This window comes from Neurospora tetraspora, assembly GCF_033439725.1.
Source record: "Neurospora tetraspora strain CBS 560.94 chromosome Unknown B0H65scaffold_7, whole genome shotgun sequence".
NCBI classification, from domain to species: domain Eukaryota; kingdom Fungi; phylum Ascomycota; class Sordariomycetes; order Sordariales; family Sordariaceae; genus Neurospora; species Neurospora tetraspora.
This window is the reverse complement of record NW_026944389.1, coordinates 3,433,864-3,456,478: the sequence shown is the minus strand read 5'-3', so window position 1 is coordinate 3,456,478 and position 22,615 is coordinate 3,433,864. Positions and strand designations below refer to the sequence as shown.

The window sequence follows — 22,615 nt, the reverse complement described above, 5'->3', positions numbered from 1 at the left end:
ACCCTACTTGATTGATCATGAGTTTGACCCACATTTGCCGCGATTCAGGCCAGCGGGAGGTGGAAATACAGAGTGAAGTGAAGTGTGCTTGAAGTAAAGGATGTTACGCCGCATTAGGACTTTATCTCACAACTTCCACGATACAACGCTACAACGCCGCAGCAGGAACGTGGTGAAAAGCATGCGGCCCGCAGGGCATATGAGCAGCAATAACGGTGTGTCCCGATGGTATCAGATCTGGTTGGAAGTGATTTTGCTCGGACTTGAAAGAAAGTATCGCGCATACGATGCAACCTGACACAACACACCGTCAAGACTCGTGGCAGAATGTTTCGCCGCGCTTTTTTAGGAAACTGTTTAGTGTCACATTCAACCGCATTCCTTTAACTATACTGTGGGTACCATCCATACTTTAGTATTCAACTCATCAGAACCTGTTCTGCTTACAACGGAAACGAGACCGCACCTGTTCATTCTTCACTAGATATCCAATATCACCACCCACCACCCGACCACTCTCCCACGCACTCCCTCTCAACCTCCCCCAGGGGCATCCCCTCCATTACAACCCAAACCACTGCAAATCCAACTCAGGATGCACCGGCACCGTATGTCCCACCCCCCTCGCCGAGTACCCAACCAGTTTGCTTCCATCCCCGTACACAATCTTCGTGTACCCACTGTCGGGCGTATCCGTCGCATTCTTGCTAAACGAAACCCCATGCACCGTAGACCACTGCTTCAACTGCTCCGCCAAATTCGTATAATAATTAACAAAGAAATCCGCCTCTCCATGCCACGTCTGCACCTTGGGATACTTGCCCTCCGTATATCCCGCTGGTGTTCCATAAATTCCCTTGAGGATGGCCGCCCACTCCGGCCCCGTCTTTCTGTTCTTACCAGCGGCGCAAGTCGGATCCGACGTCGTCGGGCTAGAACCGAGGGGGCCAGCCAGACAACCGGCGGCTACACCGGAGTAGCATGAGACAGCAGAGAACAGGTCGGGGTAGGCGGCGGCCATGACGTTGGACATCATGCAACCCGAAGAGGAGCCGGTGACGAAGACCTTGGATGGGTCGGCGTCGAACTCGGAGATGGCCCAGCGCACCATGTTGGCGAGCGAGGTGGTGTCGCCGCCGGCGTCGCGGGTGAGAGACTTGTTAGAGGCCACGTCCCAGCAGTGGTTGTCGTGCGGGGTGGAGGGGTAGAGGACGACGAAGGAGCGGCGCGCGTCGGCGAGGGGGCTGTACTGGGACTGCTGGAAGTATTGGGGGCCGGTGCCGCCGCACATATGGAGCTGTGTCGAAGGTTAGTGTTTTGCATCTTCATGTCGTTGGAGTTTCTTTTCTTTCATCTTCATGATGTTGGGGGACAAGAAGAGAGGACAGGACGAGGGGGGTTCTTACGGCTAGGATGACAGCGGGATTGGGGGATAGGTCCTTGGGAACGTAGATCTGGAGATCCAGGCCGGTTGGGTTCTCGCCGAAGTTGGTGACTGGCGTCAAAGTGCCCGTGGGGATTTGACTGGAAACTTGACTGGGGACTTGACCACAGTTGGCTGCGAGCACAGTGGTGCTTCCTAGGCCCAGGGCCAGGTACGTCAAGAGAGAAGTTCGTACCATGGTGTTGATAGTCGACAATGTTGCAGAGCCTGGTCTAATGAGGAGGAGTGAATAGGAATTTGTGATTGACACTGGTGTGACACTTGTTAAAATATCATGCTGAAGACGGAGTGGCCACCACCTTTTTAAACCATTTCTTTGAACCAGTAAATACTGACGGGTGATGACCGCGGTGACTTCACACGGTGAGTCCTGTAATTCTAGTTTCCTGTTTGCTCGAAACGGATCTACTGTTGTAGTTCGGTTGTAGTTCCGATATATCGGACTAATCGGGCAGGTAATGATTACCTCAATGCCCTTTTGAGACACCGCCCAGAGTTCGGTGAAACGACGGTGGGTAGCAATGCGCACAAACCCTCGTCGCCTAGCCCTAACCGACGAGCTGTCAAAGACGGCAGTTGTAAACATCACCATGCGGCGACCAGGGCACGGCGACCAAACCTCCGAGTCCGATAATGGCTTGACATCCGGCCCGTGAGCCCTTCCACGCGCACGGATTCACTCGTGGCATAAAATTGGGATCCGCGAGGTACGCGCGTCTGCCATGACTTTGGTAGACTCCCTGTCAATATCGGTGGGCGCTGGAAGGTTGGATGAGTCTGGATCGTGAAAATGATAGGAATTGGAGAATGGAAAAGGAGTCGAGAGAGAGGCCGGATTGTGGGGGGCCAAGGGAAGTGGAGACACAGCGGGGCCGGATTGGCCCACTTGCCGTTTTCCAGAAGACCGGGACTTTGCGGGGGAGGTCAAAGCTTCCGTTCCCAACTTCAGCACAGTGTTATCTTATCGGGCTTGCGGGTGCACGGTTCACCCAAAATTGTTACCAGCTCCAACCAGTGCTCACTGTGGACAGCGGCGCGCGCTGGAAGCAACCCCTCGGAATTGGCGTCGCGAAACTTGTAACTCGATTACCATTTTCATTCTTCTCAACATCTTTCACCATCTGCGCCCCAACCTCGAAACCAAGGCTGACTCTCGAGATACATTCTGTGAATACACTCATACAGAAGTTCCCCTTACAGTCGAATCCCCCATTCACGCGCCGACCTTCAACTGCTGATCTCGAACCCCCATCCTCCTCGCGACGTCAGAACGATTCCCGAATCCCGACAGGGCTGCGCTCCCAACGCATGACGAAGGGCTCTATGCCCATTTCTTTCGACCAACTTTAGCCGACTCAACTGCCCACTTCCTCAATGGCACCGAGCATACCAACCGAGCCGGCCTCGAAGCGCAACGGCGTCAATGACCATGAAGTGGTCCCGATAGGGCCTTCCCCGGGGCTTTCGTCCAACCCGCCACGCTACATCTCGGAACAGACGCTGCAGCAGATGCTAAAAAGCATTGGCTATGACGAGCAAAGAGAAGATTCATACAGACTCAAAGGCGTTCAGCTCATTGATAGCGTTCGACAAAGCATCAGCCTGTGCGGACCCATCGCTTCCAAGCTTTACCCACACACCTTGCTGACGAGTGCCACAGCCCGGTCAAGACTTTCGATACTGCAGCGACATACTACCACAGGTTCAGGATACGGTTTCCGAGCGCCGAGTACAACTACGAAGATGTAGCTCTTGCGTCGTTATTTGTTGCATGCAAGGTGGAGGATACGATAAAGAAGTCCAAGGATGTCCTATGTGCGGCGCACAATATCAGGCAGCCCCACGATCAAAGGACTCCGGATGATAAGGTTCGTCAATCGTCTCGTTGGCGATCTAGGGTGCACCTGCTAATGTTGACCGAGCAGATGTTCGATGGTCCATCCAAGTTTACAGTGGGCCTCGAGCGTCATATCCTGGAGACCATTGGTTTCGACTTCCAGGCTCAGTATCCTCAAAAGTTGTTGATCAAATTGCTTCGGAAGATGTTCCCAAAGGGCGAGAAAGGGGACAGTCCCGAGGTCAAGAGGTTCATCAGCGACGCATACGACATGTCCATCGATCTTTACAAGACATTTGCGCCCTTGAAGCAACCAAGCTTTCCTCTTGTGATGGCAATCCTTGAAATAACAGTCCTCCTTACGGGAATGGGTGGAGATCAAATCTCGCAGTTCTATTCCGACCGGTATCCGGCTAGGAAAGGCTGCATCCTCGAGGTCATGTTGGATCTAATGGATCTCTACACACAATTTGCAAAGTCCACCAAAGTCGGCAGCAGATACGATCTTAACAAGTTGATGGGCGTTAAAATTGACATCAACAAGATGCTATCAGGAAATCGGTACCACCGCCACTTTGCATGGTGCGACAAGTGTGTCCAAGACAGCTCGGATGCCCTTTCCGTCACGCCGGGTTCTGCGATTTCGCCTGCGACTAACAGCTCGCTACCGGGAAATAACACCGTCAAGCGGAATGGCAAGTCGTCCGAAGGAACCTTGCGGTTTGTCTTCGACCATGAAGATGCCCGCTTCGAGCGGGAAACAGTGGCGGAATATTTTGACGACGTCTACGAGGAGATCGAAGAGGAGGTCGAGGAAAGAATCCCAGATGAACCAAGGCACTCGAGCCGGAGTGCTCATCACTCGCATTCATCACACCGCAATCACACCGACCATGGATGGAGTCCTTATTCGCGAAGTCGGCATGGGGGCCACAACAGTGACCGACACAAGGGGCGTAAGAGTCACGGTTACTATTGATCACTGTTTTCTCTCTCTCTCTCTCTCCTTGTGGGTTATGGGGCATATGGATGTGCACGGTGTTTGTGAGGGTTTGTCTTTTACTTTGGTTACCATAGAGTTCAGCGGCTAAGGAGTTTACGGCTACTTGATGATACCCAGTCTATAGCACATCCGGAATGGAAAATGGAAGTTGATTGGACGCGTTCATGTCATTCGAGAACGTATCTTTCGATATTGATGATTGGGGCACAAAAGCCTGGATATGAATAAAGGAACTCTATGTGAGACTCCTGCAACAGCATCATGTTTGAACTTTCCTTTCGCCATCCGCCCGGGATGCCGTGAGCTGATCGTCCTTTGGCGGCAATGCTATAGTTAGCAATGTGCGAAAACTAATGCAGCCAGGTGACTACATGGTGCCAAGGCTGATCCTACACTTACAACAATTTCACTAGGCAAGGTGGCCGAGTGGTTAAGGCGTTGTGTTTAGGTTATCAAATGATTAACTTGAAACCGCAATGGGAAACCTCGCGAGTTCGAATCTCGTCCTTGTCAACGCAAAATATCTTTTTTGCAACTTTTTGGTCCTATTCTTTCGTCATGCTGTCCTTAGAATGCGTCGGTCAGGCAGTCTTTCGCTTTTCCTGTTCAGTCTCCCTCTATTATGAGCCTAAACTCTTTTTTTTCCACGTTCGTACCCAATCCCATATCTTTTGAAGACACCCGGGTCATTTCAACGGCCGCTTCTTTCGGCGTCAGAAAGCAAGCCTTAACCGCGCTGCGGCTGACATCCGAATTCCAAAATAGGTCATGGACATAACTGGGCACCTCTCTGTTGGCGGAGATAAGCCGCTGGGGGCGCTCTCTTTTGGGTCTTGAGGCGGTTCGCAATAGGCGCGGGGCAGCACAAAACACTTTTTTTGTCCTCACAAAAAAGCCCAAAACCATCATCTTGTTCTCATGGCGTGATATTTGCAGGCCCATTGTTCGGCCGCGGATGGCTTTGGCAAGGCGCTTAAGACGTCCAAATAAGACTGTTGAGTTCAACCCGTTGCTATTCTCTCATCTATCCCCAAAAGTATCCATGCGTTCGGAAAAACCTACTGCTTTGACGTTGTTTCGTCCAAGCGCCTGGCTTGTTTCCATCGCGCATCACGAATGGCCCCATCGAGATGCGTTGAGGAGTGTTGTACCAGATTCTGGATAAGTGATAGCATGCTAACAGAAATACACCTTAAGACCTAGTCCATCTGTTAGTGACAGGGGTATCGAGATCACTGCTACCTACTGAAGCGTCTCAGGTTCCAGACCCCTGGACCCCTGATTTCCTCACAAGTGTCAGAGCCCTTGGCGTCCCAGAGATCCGAAGCCCCCTGCCCCCAGCTTCGCTTCCAGATTCCGGGGATGTCATTCGTCGCCATTGGTTCATCCAGATTCACGAAAGACCCCTTCACGCTCTTACACCAAGGACCTCCCATCGACCAGTGTCACAAAGCCATGCCATAACTGCAGCGGATAAGGAGCCTTCCGAGCTCCCATGGGGTCACGGACGAACCAAGTAACTAACCACTGTAAAGGTCACTATTAACGCTGTCCGGTGCATCCGCCGGCCGCCTCAGCGCTCGGGCTTTGTCTGGGCTGAGGCCGCGTCCCCTTGTCCTTCTTGTGTGCTAAGACAGCAACACTTTGTAAACGCTCCAAGGAGTCTGCCCTTTCCATCCACTCTCGAGACCCTACCTGAGTCTCAAGACTCAGTTAGGAACAGCTAAGGCTCCTTGAAACATCTTTCAGGATCCTCCATGGCTACTACACAACGAGAAACAATGTAAACTAGGCGCTGGGCTGGTGGCCATGGCGGATGATGCTGCGAGGACAAAGGCATATATAAAGAGAGCAAGACAACTTCCCTCCATTCTTCTCGTTTCCATCATTATCAACTCAAACCAGCTCAAATACACTCAAAACCATACATCCCCGGAGGATCTTCATTTCAACGTTTCGTGTTTCTTCAACTTAATTCTCATTCAGTTTCTGATACCAGCTCAAACCCGCTCACTACCTTAATCCATACCAACCAATCAACCGTCTCTCAACCCACACAGACAACAAACCAAACAAACAAAATGCCTTCTCTCACCAACATCCTCCTCGCCGCCACCCTGGCCCTCTCCTCCGTCTGCTCCGCCAAGACCATCCCCGTCAAAGTCGGCGAATCCGGCCTGACCTTCTCCCCGGAGAACATCCAGGCCGACGTCGGCGACGTCCTCGAGTTCTGGTTCTACGCCCACAACCACAGCGTCGTGACCTCCACGGCAGCCAAGCCGTGCGATCCCAAGACCGAGAACGGTTTCTTTTCCGGTTTCTTCCCCGTTGCTCAGACTGGTGTTGCTTCTGTACGTTACTACCTATGATCGTCGTTTCTCGTTCCTCCTTCAGTCTCCTGGACAGTATTCTAATTCTTCGGTACAGGAAAACGTCTTCCGCGTAACAGTCAACTCCACCACCCCTCTCTGGTTCTACTGCTCCCAGGGCAAGCACTGCCAGGCTGGCATGGTCGGCGCCGTCAACGCCAAGACCACCGATGACTTTGACAAGTTCAAGACGGCGGCCAAGGCGGCGACGAGCAACGTGACTCCCGCCGGCGGTGTCTTTGGTGGTTCCGTCGCCAAGGCCTCTTCCTCTTCCGGTTCTGGTTCTTCTTCCGGTGGTAGCAGCACCCTGGTTCCTGTCGCTAGCGGTACTGGTACTGGCTCGGGTGCTCACTCGACTGCTTCTGGTTCTCCTGTTAGCGGTGCTGGAGCTGTTGGTGTCTCTTTTGGTGTGTTGGCTGCGGCGCTTGGGTTTGCTCTTGCTTAAGAAGGGTCGAACTGACTGGGTACTGGTTGGTTATGCACATGGTGTCATGAATTTGAGCTGATGGATGAGAAACGGAAACATTAAACAAAACGGCGGTCTGAAGCTCTGGGCTCCCTGGTGGAGAACGGATGTATGTTAATAATGTGTTATTTGAACTGGTTTTGAGCATTTGGTTTTCAGCACTGTTTTTGAATGTGCATTGTCTGGCGGTCATTGGGTTGTTTTGCATGTTTCTCGTTGTATACCACGTCGCCCTATGTTTTTTGATGACTTGATTGGGTCTTGGGAGAGGAAGCATTTAGAACAGGGGATTGCGAAGAATGAGTGATGTTTACATACCTACACTTGAAGATTCATCTGCTTAGATTAGTGTAGTGTCCGTTATTATAACTCGATGGCTTAACCGTTAACCCGAACGCCCTTACTCCCTTTCCCTCAGCAAAGTTCTAAACTTAAAAGCAAAAGTGTATCCCAAAAAAGCCATTCATAACCCATTTTTGCCCATTGACCCCCTTATTCGGCCCTCTCCCAACGTCAAACTATACCCTTATCAAACTGCAAATCAATCTCTCCCGACGGATTACTCGTCCACACAATCTGCGGCCCAGCAACCGTCACATCCTCCAACTCCGACAACCCCACGGTATTATCATTCACCACCGCAATCCACACATACCCAAACATGTTCTCCGGCACCTCCGCCACCTTATTCTTATCCAGCTTCGTATACTCAAACGTCCCCCAGGGCCCAACCCACGCAACCCAATGCTCGCCATTCCCCTTGCCCCCCTCAGCGCCAGCCGGCACCGTGAAATTCAACGTGACCTTGAGCGCCCTATCCTCCGACGTGTCGCCCGAAAGCTCCTTATGCACCACCTCAAGCGGCGCAAACGGCTTCTCAGGCATATTCTTAATCTTGCCGCCGTTGTCCGGGCAGCTCTCGACGAAGTGAGTCATGGCATAGCTCCAGGCGAGCTCGACAGGCAACAACACCTCCCTGGGCGCGGCGGCGGCGTTCTTGTTCTGGATCATGTTGATGACGGCGGACATGCGGCTCTTGGCGCCGACCTCGGTGACTAAGGCAGGGAGGAACCAGGAGTCTCCCTTTTGGGCGATGAGCACGCTGACGTCGGCGAGCGCGCCGATTTCGAGCTTGAGGAGGACGAGGGAGGCGATGACGTACTCGTCGATCTCGTCGCCCGCGGGAAGCTTGAAGGTGCAGGCTGTGTCGTTGAAGGTCCCGCTCGGGTGCACGTCGAAGCGGTTGAGAGTGTCCTCGAGGGTCTGGTAGTGCACGGAGATCTGGGCGCTCATGCTTTGGATCATGGCCACGAGGCTGTCGGGGTAGATGCCTTCCCATTCGCCGTCTTTGGCGATTTTCTTGTACCAGGCGTAGAGGGTTTTGCCGAGGATGCGGTCGAGGAGCTTCAGGGTTTGGAGGAAGGCGATGGTGTCGTCGGAGATCTCGTCGGGGTAGGCATAGTGGCCGGGCTTGGAGCCGCCGGCTGCGGTGTTGATATGGATGGAAGAGTTCGCGTTGTTTTTGGAGCCCGAGAGGTACTTGGTAGAGTGTCCACTTCCCGCTGATTCTGTGGGAGCAGTTGTAGCCGTCGACGTGGCACTGCTGGTAGTTTTATTGGCATCGGCATCACTGCTTTTCTCGACTAGAATCACCGGAATGACGAGATTAGGTCCGTCAAAGACAGGGTTGATGAGTCCGTCGATGACCGCAACACCACCAATAGGGGCGTAGTCGGGGATTTTGCTCTTCTCAACCGTTGAAGCCTTGGCAGAATAGGCTTCGAGAGTGTTTCCTTTGGAAGGGCTGCGCAGATAATGTAAGCCAGAAGTCCTAATTCCCACCTTAACGTCACTGCTTCTTGGATAATTGACTTACGCATTAATACTGCCCACCATGCCGGATTTGCAGTTGCTATCATTGGCATCGTAGAACCAAATTGGCCTGGTGTGTGGGACCAGGATATTAAAAACAGCATCGAAAGAGTCATTCTTGACCGTAATGAATCCACTGCTGAACCCTCCATCAATGGGAACGCAAGGCTTGTCAAAGCTTGATTCAACGACAGAGTGGTTCTTCTGGTGGAATTTGAACTGGATGATGGTCCCGGGAATCTCCTTGATGTCGTTAGGGGTGACTTCATTCTTTCCATTTTTACCGATATCGACGTGCATTCTGCGGAATCCCCAAGCTGGGCGTTGACTGTTAGGTGAAGTGTTCGCTTTGGCTTTCGCAGCTTCTTTTATGTACTCATCCATCTTCTTGGACTCGCTACTCAGGAAGAGTTAGCTATCTCTACCAGCGCATGTCCCCCATGCCGTGAGCACTTACACATTGATACCATGAACCATACCAGATTGGCAGTGGTTCCCTTGACTGCAGTAGACCCATCGAGGCTTGGTGTCCTTGATATTGATGGTGAATGTGGTTTTCGAGGCTTCCTTAGGCGATGAAGCTGGCACAAAGCCGGAGAAGAAGCCGTCCTCTAGAGGCTGACAAGGCTTATCGAAGCTTGATTGTACCACCGAATGATTCTATGATGTTGTTAGCTCGGGTTGATTCTTGACTTGGCTTCGTGGCCTAGCCACGGAAAGGAAAGGCTATGCTTACCTTTGAGAAGAATTGATACTCTACTGTATCACCAACAGCAGCCTTGAGGGTTTCTGGAACAAACTCAAGCTTCTCATTCTCACCAACCTTAACGACATGGTGGGCACCTTGCGCAAGAGATGCCAACAGCGGAAGAGGTAGCACCAACCAAGATGAAGACCACATCTTGCAGTGTCGACTCAAACAGTCCTAGAGATGGTGATGTCGAGGCCAAAAGAAGCCTATGAGAAATTATATACGATCAACATAATCCAAATCTCGAAGGGCAAAGAGGTTTAATATCAGATCTTTCCTTCGCGATAAGTCAGCATCGAGGCCAGAGCAACAACGAAGTGCGAGATGCCTGATAGGGTCCCTGCTGTAGTACCCTCGCTATCCGCAAACACACACCTGCTAGGGCTGCATTATCTTGCTATAGGGTTGTATTGGCTGTCCCAGATGACAGGGGATCGCTATTTCAGGTCCTGCCCAATCTCCGCAGCCTCAGTGAGGAAGTGGCTGAATAGGCCTAAATTCGATTGGATAGCCCTCTGTGAAGTGCCGACGGAGAATAATCAACCAGGCGTTAAATTCGAAACATACGGGAAAGAGTTTGGGTCAGCTCATATGACAACAGACGCAGAAACCCGTGCCGTTGTCATAGTATCAAAAAGATACTGACCAGGCGAAACGAAGAAAACCTAAAGTGTTTTCCAGTCAAGATATTAACCTGTTTCAATGTCCCGTCCCAAGGCGCAGAAAACAGCGAACCCTAATATCGAACAAACGGTTCATGTTGCGGGAAGTTGCGCAAACCCAAAACATCGCCAAGTCGAAGCTCTTGACGCCTGAGATGGGGGAACTGGGATCGGTAGCCAAGCGAATCAATCCTGTCAGCACTTGACTTGAAAAGGTGAGCTTGTAGCCTGTAGCTGGAGTGCCCCACAAAACAAGCGCTCACCAGGCGCGCAACGTGGACCTGTTGGAGCGATGTTGAAGTGTCTTCCAGGGGAGCATTGTTGTCGGTTGTTGTTCAATGGCTCTCAACAGAGGCGCATTGCCTTCCCGTCTCACGCTATCCAGGGCTGTGAGACTGAGAGCAGCACCGCATCCGCGCCACGGCCAAGACTCTTTTCCTTCATCGGTGAACATCTTTCGAAAAATCGCAGACCGCCCAAAGATAGCTCTCCACTGAGGAGTTTAGCTTTGCTTGAGCCTTAAGCGGATCCACTGGACTTTTTCTTTGGAGGCTGGTGATGCTGGGGTTGGCTCCTTAGCGTCCTATTTTGCTGCCTGTATTCCGCAAATACCCTTCTGACACAGTGCCAGCCAGCCTGCTCCACCGGTTGACGTGGTTCTTCCCGTTGGGTATAACCTCGCATACATCCTCCCGTCTTTTGCGCAAAGTGAAAAGTTATTGCTTGCGCTTGGTGTTTGTCTTTTTTGAGTTTCACTCTCAGCATAGTATCCGCAGGATTGTCTGTGGTAAATTGCCCTTTCATATCGCAGAGATGACGCGGAACCTCTTTTGGAGGGTGGCTCCCGGCTCGATGTCAGTTATTGCGTTCGTCCTCATTACGACGGTCCTATTCGGTCAGCACAGCTGGTGGCTGGATGGCGTCTACTTTCTGGAGGTACGTGTTTATGCGATCATCCGTCGTGGAAGGCGAAGACGACTGACCATTTTGTTCCAGGTCGATGTGTCCAAGATGTCCATTCCCCCGAAACTTGGGGAGTCGAGTATTTTGAACGACATCTCGACGGTCTCCGGCACGGATTACACTGGACAGAACTCCACCGCCCAGTCGCTCGGTGTCGCCAGCAGATACACCGTTGGCTTGCTCACAGCTTGTGGGCGCGGCAATGGGACCGCCGTGTGCATGGAGGCGCACGTTGGCTACTATTTTAACATTCCGAAAGTCCTCCGTTTCCCGGCCACTTCGTTGCAAGGGAACGTGAACGGCACCTTTTTGGCGGCCACAGAGTCATACAGAACAGCTAGCGCCTTCATGTCCAGCGGTCTCATCGCCTCCAACGTGTTCAACTTTTTGGTATCCATCGTAGGATGGTTTTCGCCCAGAGGAGCGGGCGTCATGAGCGCTATTTCGACGTGCTTTGCCATCTCCGCAACCATTGCGGCAATTGTTGTCTTCAACAAATTTAATAACGCGATCATGGCCACTTATTCGACGTCTATCGGCTTGACGAGCAACCTGGGCATGTCTGCTATTGTTATTGCCTGTCTGGCCGCCTTCATTTCGCTATTGGCCAGCATTTTATACGTCAGTCGTTCGCTCAGGGAGGATCCGACCCGCCAGCGGCGCCGCATTAGGAACCGCCCGGTTGCTCGTTCGGCCGAGAAGAAGTCGATGCCTTTGATGGAGGGCGGCAACAGCTACAACATGGAAGGCATCGAGGTGTACCATGGTGCGAGCGATGGTAACGGGCAAAGCCAGCAGAAGAGCGGGTTGATGGGTTTCGTGGGCAGCAAGCATAACTATGTCCAGGTCGAGAAGCAACGTCCCCAGGGCGGAGACGACATTGCGAACCAGCCAGTGTCTACCCTTGGCTCACCATATTTGGGACCGCGGCTTGATGAGGACTGGGCGGCTCCAGATGAGTACACGCAAAAGAGGAAACCGGTTCCCAGCCCCCCAAGACTCGACATTCCCGGCAACAGGCAGACGAGGGATCAAAATGCTAGCTATGAGCCGTATACTAGCACGACAACGAGATTTTAATGGATGATTTCGATTAGCCCTTCGTTCCGGAGAAAGGAGACACGAAGCGACGCAGTTCAGCCATGGTATGATAGGTTTGACGGTTCGGATTTGAGTTTTAGATGGCGTCGGATGGGTATGCGGGTTTGGATGTCCTCCTGGTTAGCGCTCATGAGATAATCGGCATTGCTTGTACGTTTTTGGTAGACCTTTGGAACATTTGGTCGGCGCATATGATGTACGATTTCAGTGAATAATTACGAGATCCGAAATATGGTGTCCGATGAGGCGTGACTTGTTGCTTCGATTACCTGGCGTGTTAATTTTGTGACTTTTTCTTCTTGCCGCTCAACCTCTCCCTCGTTGTTGACGTATGGATGGCTACATACCGACAAGACGCAGATTCACAACTTAAAGTCGACGTTGGTCTTTTCCCACCCAAAGGGTGTTGGTTCCAGGGCAGCCACCTTCTCCGTCAGCTGGACCTTCAAAGTCCTGGATCTCTCCGTGCATAATTCGTACATGGTCGTCAAGTTGAAGAGAAGCGTATGTGAGGTCCGGCCGGAGTCCACCAAACTCTCAAGCAGATTTTTGCCCTACGTCACCATTATCCGTTTAGCAACTCTTGATACGAAGTCCAAGTCAGAACAGCGAGAACTTACCTCCTGCAACCTTCCCACGTAGAGCAAACAGACCCCCCTGTTTACACCAACCATCTCGTCATCCGACACCTTGCTCAACTCTTCCCACTGGTTCAATGCTTCAGAGTACTTTCCATCGGCCATATCGCACAAGGCATTCAGAATCCTCTCCGTCATGTCATCCGAAGGGCCTTCGCTGCTCTGTTCGGGCTTCACGCACTTCCTCGCGGCGTCAACGTCTCCCAGATGTAACCACAACAAGGCCCTCGCCATCTGCATTTTACCACTCCCGTTATCACTTTCCTTCAGCGAGGCCAAGTGTTCCACTGCCCCCTTAAGATCATCCATCTCGACCAGTACGCCGGCGACCCTAACGCCTAGATCGTTTAGCCTTTCTCTCCACAGCTGCTTCTCCGAGTTGTCGTGCTTGGCTGCCGCCTCGGCCAAGCGCAAGCGTGCCTCTCTGGCCAGGTCGTAGTAGCTCATGACTGCACGTCTCTGGTCGGCGAAGCTAATAGCTTGCAACCGGACCGCCAAGACACGTAGCTCCCAAGGAATCAGGTTGTGACCTGTCTCATCAATGTAAAAGGCTGCATTTAGATCCTCTAGAGCTTTGACCTCTTGAGTGGCGAGAGCGGTGGCGTCAATGAGGGTTAGGCAGGCCAAGCGGACGTAGAACAGAGAAAGGATGAGGGCATGGTCGACCGGGTCCGGAGCAGGAGCACCGTTGGCCCCGGTGAGTGCTTGGGCGGCAGCAACAGCGGCGGCCCGAAAGTGGCCACCGGCAAGGAGATCGGGGATCGGTGTAGAGGCTGAGGGTTGTTTCGCAGACTGGCGGAAAGGGGGCGGAACGTTGAGGGGGGTCAGCTCATGGTAGATGTCAGGACGGAGGAGGTGGGAAAAGTCGGGTGGAGGGCGTGGAGCCCCGTGTCCGGAGGCAGCGCCACTACCGGGGCCCGGTGAGAAAGACATGCGGGGACTCCGGCCGGCCGGGGATATGGACAAGGGTGGCGGTTGACGGCGGGAGTGGGGCGGAGCGGGGGAGTGGGCTGCTGGGGAGCGGGGGAGAAGCGGAGAGCCGGGGACCGGAGCCCTGGGTTGATGTCCGTGTCCGCCGGAAATCATTTGATGTTGTTGCTCCGCGTGTGACGATGATGTTTTCTGATTGGTCTGTTGTTGAGGAGGCAGGAGAAGAGATGCCAGAGGGGTGCTGCGCCGCAGTCAGTCGACGTTCAGAGCATTGGATAAGGGTCAAGGTATGGACTCACTCATCAACATCAAGGGGGCCCTTGGTGGAGGAGCGCGGGCGCGTGGCTAAGACGAGAGATGGCTTAGTTATCAGCCTGATGTTTGACTACCTCTGTATCTAGATAGACTAGATAGAGTTGAGATATGTTCCACCTACCTTTGACAGCAGACCGCGTCCTTTGATGCCCTTTTGGATGCTGTGATGATGACTCTTGATCCATGATGAAGAACAGGCCAAATGAAATGATGAAATGAAACAAGGACTAGTTCTAGTGGCACTAGTGAATAGTGACGGATTGCGCTCAAGTGCAGTTCTTGCTCAATCAGTTGGTTGTTGTCGGATTGCCTTGAAGTGGAAGTGTGACGGTGGTGAATTGTTGAAGCCTAGCAGAGAGTAATAGCGATGTGATTGTTCCAATTCCGCGGCGGGGAGCAAGGAGGTGATTCCTATTGGGGCGGTTGTTAACGAGATTAACAGCGTCAATGATCACAGCCCCTGCTTCCGTTCTCTGCTGTTAATTCGCCTAACACGCCTGCCACTAGGTGTCCGTACCCGACCGCTCGGAAACCGGCACCCGGGGCTGCAGGCGGAAGCTTCCTTTTTCAGTGGGCACACCTCACCAGTGAGACAACTCCTCGGAGGAATCATCTCTTCCCTTTCAACTTCCACCCATCACAGCCTCCATTTTACTACAGCATTTTCGTTCAACTGTTTACTTCTTCTTAGCAATACAAGTGCTGATCCCCGTTCGTCGTCAGGTGAATGCTCCCCGAGCGCCACGTCCCCAATGGCTCTTGTTGAACGACCCCTTCTCACCTCCGCGAGTCCTCACTGGCATCGTCGTCATGAGGCTTCCTTTTATTCAACCTTTTGTCCATATGAGGAGAACTCCCTCTCACCGTCAACATGTCTTTTGAAAACCACAGCAGACTGTAGTCGACCCAAGGGTCCTCAAGCTCATCAGTATGCCTTCTCACGTTCCCACTTTGACCTCGGTCGACCTGCTCGGCGAGCTCCAAGCACCGGGCACCGGGCACCGGGCACGGATCTGTTCCGGAGTTCAGTTCCGGACCCAATGATTGGTTTACAGTTGAACGAAACCGACTGGAGTTTCAGCTCAGGAACAGCTGATCCGTTCGCATAGCTCACATAGGCCAGTGCTTATGATCACTTTCTCTTCGTTGTTGTCTGATTACTTGTTGGCGGGCGATTAATTATTCAATGTGGCGCCATGGTAGAATCGCGGTGTTGATTCACAACTGTCTAGACTTGTCTTCATTTCCCATTTCGATACTTCGTTGCTTCTTCACAACCTCTATTCCATGTGAAAACACTGGGCAATTTCACCCCATGGGGATAGACTCAGCATGGGTGGCGCAAGCGAGGGTGAAAGTTCAAAAAAATACGAATTATGACATAAAGGTTGCAGTCGTTAAGCTTTGGGCACATCTCGGTCACAACTCGGGGACTACCGTACCGTACCCCTGATGTTGACAGGCCAAGCTCTGTGGCTGTTGTCATTTCTCGAGCGTTCCTGTCTTTCCCACTATGACCGATGAATAAGCTCTTGGGCTTGTCCAGGTTGTTTATGATCTTCAGCCCTTCCGCCCTCCTCGTCTCCGGCTGCTTGGTTGACCTTTTACTTGACATGGATCAATATTACGACGACAGCAACAACAAAACAGCATATACGACGAGTTCTCTGCGAGACCTCCCGTCAAGATGGCCGGATTCCTGATCCCGCCGTGGTACAAATCGTATGAGCCAACGGAAAGCGATCTCATCTTGGCGACGTTCCTATGGGGCTTCACCTTTGCCATTGCTATCTGTGTACTCGTCAAGGGAGTAAAGCAGACACACCGATGCTTTCGACGCTGCCACTTCTGGAACCTATACATCATCATGATTTGGGCAGAGTGGGCATCATGCCTTTGTGTCGCTGCCAGCAGCTGGTTGTTTTTAAGAGGCGTCATTCAACCAAGGTTACGTTCAACTACTTGCCCATCAATGTTTTTGTCGACCTGGATTTCTGTTAATGCAATCAGGAGCTTTGCTGACTTGAGATGATACCATAAAGCTTTTGGTACTTCTTGACGTTGAGTAAGTCACTTCCTCAACATGTCATTGGTGCATATGTTATAGGTCGTGGAGGCAAGCGTTAACGTATCACTCGCCATTGATCTATATATTAGTCATTTTCTGGACCATCAAGGTACGCAATGGTTTTTAAACAATTACTCTCTTTCACAAACAAACATGAGCTGACCATCGCCACATCTCCCAGACACAATGCCTTATGCAAATTCTTACGAACCGGATTTCCCTCATCCTCTACAACCCTGAGAAGGCCAGGAAGCTCAAGCTCTACATCTTCCTGGCCATCGGCGTCATCAATGTCAGCGTCTTCATTGTCTGGATCCCCGCCCGCCTCCAGCTGAGCGAGAAGTGGATCCGCGTCAACGCTGTCTGGGACCGATTCGAAAAGGTCCTATTCCTAGTCATCGACGGTGGCCTCAACTACTACTTTATGTGGCTTATCAAGTCGAAATTGGTTGCCAACGGGTTGACCAAGTACAGACTTGTGTACAGATTCAATCTGTTCATGGTCGTTATTTCACTCTCGCTTGATGTAAGCGTCATTCTTTGTTCGCGTACATACGATGCATGGGCTAACGAGCGCACTTCGATATAGGTCCTGCTCATAGGTTCAATGTCTCTCCCCGACGACGTCCTTTACGTCCAAGTCCACCCCCTAGCTTACATGACCAAACTTTACATCGAGATGAACATTGCCGAATTCCTCGGCAAGATCCTCAAGCAACCGAATCGTCGACACAACTCCTTTTCTCTGTCGAACGACTGCCACAATCCCACTACGCGTAATGGCCGGCGTCCTGATATCGAAGCGACCGGCAACCCGATTTCCAACCGCGAATGGCGGAACTCAAAACACCAATTTCACGTCAAGCCATCTGGCGGGCAGATGCACCCGCTCAACATGGATCTGTTGACAGGCGGGGAGAAGAGCCATGATCGTACAAACAAGTGGGGTAGGACTCATGGGGCTGGATTGTACGACGTCTGTGCGGAAAAGGAGGACGAAGTAGGAGAGCCATCGACACCAAGCGAAGTTCATGTCAAAGATTCGTCATGGCCGATGATGGAGGTCAAGAGGCGATCAAGCAGTTCCGAAGAGATGAGGCAGCCGAGGAGGGTTCGACCTGGGATGCAGCGCGCAGAGACTTCTGCCGGGTACGACGATGGGGACGACAACAGCCGTGATACTACTGGTGATGGGTGGCGTGCCAACCGTTGCCTTTCACAGGACCATCGGAGTTCAAGGCACAAGCGGGATAGTGGTGTGGAAACAGACATGGATACCTCTACTGATGGACTGATGCAAGGAGCGATCCCGCCGACAAAAACCTACAGTGACCATGAGGAGGGGAGATGACAATCGCTTCAAAAGGCTTGGTCTAGGTCAAGGAAAACTGGAGGCTCAAAGCCATACTATAATATCAGAATGGATTCGGACTCGCAAGGAGAGAGGGTTCACTGAGGATTCTGCGTCAACAACGACTGGTTTCCCGACCCTACTATTACGCAAGAACATCTTCGGACACATGACGTCGACGCAACAAAACCGCAAGGTGCAATCACAACTTCCTATGCCTCGAGGCATCTTGCACCACCCTTTCCGAGTCCTCATCTTTTCCTTCATCACTTTGTATTCTTGTACAATGGTAGTTCCCGCGGGAACATCAAGCACTGTTGACAAGTCACCCCTGCAACGTTACCAACAAGCGTCAAACTCGAAATTGCTAGTGTTATTACGACACAAGACTCCACGAGAATCACGGTTCATTGACATTGGGTGTCACGATCTGGATACTTTCAGGTAGCCAAGGGTCGTCGAGTCCATGATGGGGGGGTTTTCTGCAAGGGGTCAACAGCTCTTCATGGTGTCACTTCAACTTCCAGGCGCGTACGAAGCGTGGCACATGTTTTTCATTGCTACATGTACATATGTTACGGTATACCAAAACTTCAATGATCAACTGTGTGCCCTGGAACAAATACTTTTGGTCACTTGGTCCCTTGCCGATTGATACGCTGTGTCAACGAACACTTGCCTTTTCTGGCGCCAACGTTAGACAGTATTATCAAGGGGATTAGCAAAGCTGAAGTGTTGGAGATTATGATCCGGGAGAAAACTCTCACGGGGAAAGAGGTCAGAAATGGTGAATGGGGAGTAAGCTCGGTTCTAACTTGATCAGGGAGATTGTGGTTGATCTGAGGCTTCGCATTGTTTGTAACAAGAGAGCTACACCAGACACTCAGCGTTGGACGGTCTAGGCTTTGCCAATGTCTTTTGCCACTTCTTGTCTCTCTCATGAAGCGAGATCCAGATCCCGCAGGCCGCCAGCTTGTGGCATCAACTGAACTATACAAGCTTACTCGGCCAGTTTCGGATGGTGCACGTCATGAAAGCTTAGCTCGATAATATATATAGCGAGACCGAATCAAACAGCACATGGCATGAACGGTTCCAGATCGGCCTATTCGCATTTCACGTGTCAGGTGTTGCGATCTGATATGCAAGAAACGCGCAGTCTGGCATTCCATTGACATCAATTCATTCATTCCATCCTCTCTTGTTCGGAGCGAGCTTCCCAAGCCAGCTTCGATGTCTGTCTTCCACCTCATTTCCATTCCATCGAGGGAGGAGCGCGTGTTAGAATGTGCTACGTGCCAGCGTCACGGGTATCACGTCGTTGCAAGAACAACGTGGGATCGAGACTCGAAGAGAGGAGAAAGGAGGGGGCAACAGATTCGAAAACGAACTCGAACTCAACCCAATTCACGTGGATTGAATGAGACTGAAGAGCAGGCAGAAGTGGAGTTTATATCTCGGACGACCTGCCGTCACCGCACCTTCCTTGACCGGATCGAAACCCAAGCTGTGGCTTCACCTTCCAGTATTCCATCCCAAGTCGTACCTTCCGCACCTTCCCAATTTCGAGAACCGTTGCTGGGGAGCCGCAAGATTCTGCCTCCCTCGCCCGCTTCTGTTTTGAAAAGCCTTCTTCCATTCACTGGCGGTTGCCTCCTTCCTCCTTTTTCTACCCCTCCTTGGGCTCAGTCTCTCTCCTTCGCCCTTCATCATCACCAACTCACTTTCTCTCCCCCCACAAACTCAACATCACAACACTTCAGGTTGGCAATCCCTTCAGCGCGCGTCCACTCTTTCCCCGTCGAAGATGTACTCGTCTTCGATGCTCGTCGCGCTTTTCGCGCTCGTCAACTCTTTGCCTGGAGCACTTGCGGGCTTCTCGCCCAGTGCTACCGGAAACATCGCGATCTACTGGGGTGAGCAGCTTCTTCCAACCGAAATTGCGCGCGCTTCGTCGAATACTACTCAAGAACACTGAAAGAACTAACCATGAGATCAATCTCACGATACAGGACAGAACTCTGCGAGCCAAGTCGGCGGTCAGCAGCGTCTTGCCTACTACTGCCGCAGTACGTATTATCTCCCCTTCACTTTTGCCTCAGAATTCCAGTCACTCGTCTAACACTGGGATTCATAGACACCAATGTCAACACCATTCCTTTGGCGTTTCTCACTGTAATCAAGAGCACTGAGGTCAACTTTGCAAATGCTGGTGATAACTGCACCTATTTTCCTGGCGATACCCTCAAAAGATGCCCTCAGATCGAGTAAGTTCGCTGCCCTTTCATTTCAGTGTCCACACACAGGGAAGCCGAATTTCTAACCACTATTCTGAGCCCACAGGGAGGACATCAAGACCTGCCAGTCCCTCGGCAAGTCCATTCTTCTCTCCATCGGCGGAGCGACATACGTTGAGGGAGGCTTCAGTTCCCCAACCGAGGCCGTCGATTGGGCCGACCGTCTCTGGGCCATGTTTGGCCCTGTCTCCAGCTCCGACAAGCGCCCTTTTGGTAGTGCTGTCATCGATGGTTTTGATTTTGATTTCGAAGCCGTTGCCAACAACATGGTCCCATTCGCCGCTCGTCTCCGTTCCCTCATGGACTCGGCCGCTGCCACATCTGGCAAGCAATTCCTCTTGAGCTCAGCACCCCAATGCCCCTTCCCAGACCTCGCTAACAACGAGCTTCTGAAATCCGTGGCATTCGACTTTGTCTCGGTTCAATTCTACAACAACTACTGTGGAGTGCATACATTCCAGTTCGGCTCCCCCAACCAGAACAACTTCAACTTTGGCACTTGGGACAACTGGGCCAAGACTGTCAGCAAAAATAAGAATGTCAAGATTCTCGTTGGAGTCCCGGGCAGCCCGTCAGCTGCAGGCATCGGGTACGTGGCTGGAGGCCAGCTGGCCAACGTCATCAAGTACTCGCAGACCTTCTCAAGCTTTGGCGGCGTCATGATGTGGGACATGAGTCAAGTCTGGGCCAACACCGGCTTCCTCGACAGCGTTGCCTCGGCCCTGGGCTCAACCGGCGGAAACGGTGGCGGCGCAGCCCTGACTATTGCGACTACCGCAGTGCCTGTTCCTACTACGACCTCGTCCACGCCCGTAGTGCATACTGCCACTAACTGGGTTACAGTCACCATCTGGGCCACAGCTACAGCTACAGGCAACGCCCCCGGTACGACTGCTAAGAGCACGTCGATCAAGAGCTCGTCGGCTAAGAGCACGACGACTGCGTCTACGCCTACTCAGGCTGTTGGACTGGTCAACCAGTGGGGACAGTGTGGTGGCAATGGCTATAGGGGCCCAACTTCCTGCCGGGCTCCTTATAGCTGTGTCAAGCTCAGTGACTGGTGGTCACACTGCAACTGAGTTTGCTTCTGCTTCTCAGTGAAGTGGATAGTCGATGTGGCGATCGACACTCTGTGGGGTGGGACATGAATTTCCCCGTCATATCTGATCGATATTGATTGATGCGGAGTGAACATTTTCCTTTGCACATATTCGGCTCTCTCATATTCTGGTTGTTCATATTCTTGTACATACACCATCATCTTCCTGTTTGTCACCTCTTTGAGCACTCATGGTACGGCTTTCAAACGCTTTCCTGCTTCTATTGAGAATGATCGACAAACTCGGGAGGTCAATGGCTTATACTCTTATTCGGATCTTTTGCTTTCCTTGCTCATAATGCTAGTGGCATTATGTCGCATTCTTCACTTATGGTTTCCGGCAAAGCTTTAGCTGCCAGATAAAGTTCGGGATGTGGGAGAACGGGCAATTTCACAATAAGAGCTTATTATGACGACGGTTGGTCCAATTCCCGACGTCATTTAGCCTAGGCTATAGGTTTCGTTTTGATATTTCTCTCAACCACAACCCATTGATGTTCCTTCATGATACCAAGTTATGCCAGTCTGTGCCCTTCCTGTTTTGGGCAACGGAAGGCTCATGTATCTGAGCAGTAGATACTGATCTGTCAAAGACGCGCGGAGAAGTTTATCCCACCTCTCTTTTCATTAATTTCGCAGCTTCTCATTGATGGGAACTTATTTACTGTGTCTGCGTGTCGTAACCTTAACCATGAAATGCCCCAGGAGTCCCGTATACCCAACCTAAGGTTTTGCAACCGAAGAGGGAATAAGCTCACCAAGCTAGGATGAACTTACGACTACCTCACTTCATAAGGTTACAACCACCCCGCGTTTCCCCGGATTGTACAGTAACAATGGTCTAGACTCTTCAACCTCGAGCGAAGCTGAACTTGAGAAGAGCGGAATGTTACTGGGTATTGTCGATTTGCCGGCATTTCATGAATAAAAAGCGACCCAAGTCTTGACTGCCGGACTGGAGGATGCTTTGTACGGACTTTTCTCCTTGGACTTTAGGGTTTTCAGAACCCAGTAGACGAGTGAGGTCAAGCAAGGCCTCAAATCGCTAACGTGTTCATTAAGGTAGACAAATGCATATTGCATAGAAGTGCTAACCAGGCTCACGGCTCACAGAAACGGGGAAGAAGTATCCAGAATCAAATCGCAATATGGGAAGTAGAGTGAGTGTAATAACGAAGAGCGGCCGGCGACTGCAGACAGCGAGAGCTCGCTTGGATGAGCATCACGACATACATTCAACCGATCCCACCACCTCGGTTGGAACGGTATATTCGATCTCTCGTCTCACATTAAGCACTACTAACCTAGCTTCATGAAAGTAGATAACGCGGACGCGGCAGCAGGCAATCTAACAAACCCCGGAGTCCGATAGAGTACCATCGTTTATTGGGAACTGGCGGCCGGCATTACTTTAGTCTCTTCAAACTATATTGCATGCACAGGTCTTCC

The 22,615-nt window shown here is 51.7% G+C and overlaps 8 protein-coding genes and 1 non-coding gene across 9 annotated transcripts; 6 read left to right on the top strand and 3 right to left on the bottom strand.

The window, feature by feature from the left end:
• Positions 1-410: 410 nt before the first annotated feature.
• On the bottom strand, positions 411-2,268 carry B0H65DRAFT_476830 (Alpha/Beta hydrolase protein). The gene is made up of 3 exons (XM_062827393.1): positions 1,781-2,268; positions 1,407-1,693; positions 411-1,297 (listed from the first exon to the last, which is right to left on the bottom strand). Exons 1-3 carry the CDS (start codon positions 2,034-2,036, stop codon positions 563-565), a joined length of 1,278 nt encoding a protein of 425 aa, XP_062678925.1. The 5' UTR covers positions 2,037-2,268; the 3' UTR covers positions 411-562.
• A 181-nt stretch (positions 2,269-2,449) lies between these two features.
• Positions 2,450-4,449, top strand: B0H65DRAFT_476829 (uncharacterized protein). Its single transcript, XM_062827392.1, has 3 exons — positions 2,450-3,048; positions 3,105-3,312; positions 3,370-4,449. The coding sequence occupies exons 1-3, from the start codon at positions 2,819-2,821 to the stop codon at positions 4,258-4,260; spliced, it is 1,329 nt and encodes a 442-aa protein (XP_062678924.1). The 5' UTR covers positions 2,450-2,818; the 3' UTR covers positions 4,261-4,449.
• Positions 4,450-4,696: 247 nt separating this feature from the next.
• Positions 4,697-4,797, top strand: B0H65DRAFT_t395. Its single transcript has one exon. It is a non-coding gene; the product is annotated as a tRNA-Leu (tRNA).
• A 1,288-nt stretch (positions 4,798-6,085) lies between these two features.
• B0H65DRAFT_303592 (Cupredoxin) lies at positions 6,086-7,365 on the top strand. Its single transcript, XM_062823176.1, has 2 exons — positions 6,086-6,635; positions 6,712-7,365. Exons 1-2 carry the CDS (start codon positions 6,366-6,368, stop codon positions 7,096-7,098), a joined length of 657 nt encoding a protein of 218 aa, XP_062678923.1. The 5' UTR covers positions 6,086-6,365; the 3' UTR covers positions 7,099-7,365.
• A 267-nt stretch (positions 7,366-7,632) lies between these two features.
• Positions 7,633-9,892, bottom strand: B0H65DRAFT_511746 (uncharacterized protein; the record flags this gene model as incomplete). The annotated part of the gene is made up of 4 exons (XM_062828517.1): positions 7,633-8,923; positions 8,996-9,388; positions 9,449-9,651; positions 9,728-9,892. The coding sequence occupies 4 exons, from the start codon at positions 9,890-9,892 to the stop codon at positions 7,633-7,635; spliced, it is 2,052 nt and encodes a 683-aa protein (XP_062678922.1).
• Positions 9,893-11,072: 1,180 nt separating this feature from the next.
• On the top strand, positions 11,073-12,845 carry B0H65DRAFT_303615 (uncharacterized protein). The gene is made up of 2 exons (XM_062823178.1): positions 11,073-11,340; positions 11,401-12,845. Exons 1-2 carry the CDS (start codon positions 11,218-11,220, stop codon positions 12,445-12,447), a joined length of 1,170 nt encoding a protein of 389 aa, XP_062678921.1. The 5' UTR covers positions 11,073-11,217; the 3' UTR covers positions 12,448-12,845.
• B0H65DRAFT_303595 (uncharacterized protein) lies at positions 12,745-14,715 on the bottom strand. The gene is made up of 4 exons (XM_062823177.1): positions 14,473-14,715; positions 14,336-14,381; positions 13,089-14,277; positions 12,745-13,022 (listed from the first exon to the last, which is right to left on the bottom strand). The coding sequence occupies exons 1-4, from the start codon at positions 14,534-14,536 to the stop codon at positions 12,831-12,833; spliced, it is 1,491 nt and encodes a 496-aa protein (XP_062678920.1). The 5' UTR covers positions 14,537-14,715; the 3' UTR covers positions 12,745-12,830.
• A 1,323-nt stretch (positions 14,716-16,038) lies between these two features.
• On the top strand, positions 16,039-17,770 carry B0H65DRAFT_432770 (uncharacterized protein; the record flags this gene model as incomplete). The annotated part of the gene is made up of 5 exons (XM_062825028.1): positions 16,039-16,073; positions 16,394-16,416; positions 16,509-16,528; positions 16,601-16,771; positions 17,009-17,770. 5 exons carry the CDS (start codon positions 16,039-16,041, stop codon positions 17,768-17,770), a joined length of 1,011 nt encoding a protein of 336 aa, XP_062678919.1.
• Positions 17,771-19,486: 1,716 nt separating this feature from the next.
• Positions 19,487-21,395, top strand: B0H65DRAFT_303482 (glycoside hydrolase superfamily). The gene is made up of 4 exons (XM_062823175.1): positions 19,487-19,686; positions 19,783-19,839; positions 19,908-20,037; positions 20,114-21,395. Exons 1-4 carry the CDS (start codon positions 19,578-19,580, stop codon positions 21,144-21,146), a joined length of 1,329 nt encoding a protein of 442 aa, XP_062678918.1. The 5' UTR covers positions 19,487-19,577; the 3' UTR covers positions 21,147-21,395.
• Positions 21,396-22,615: the final 1,220 nt, after the last annotated feature.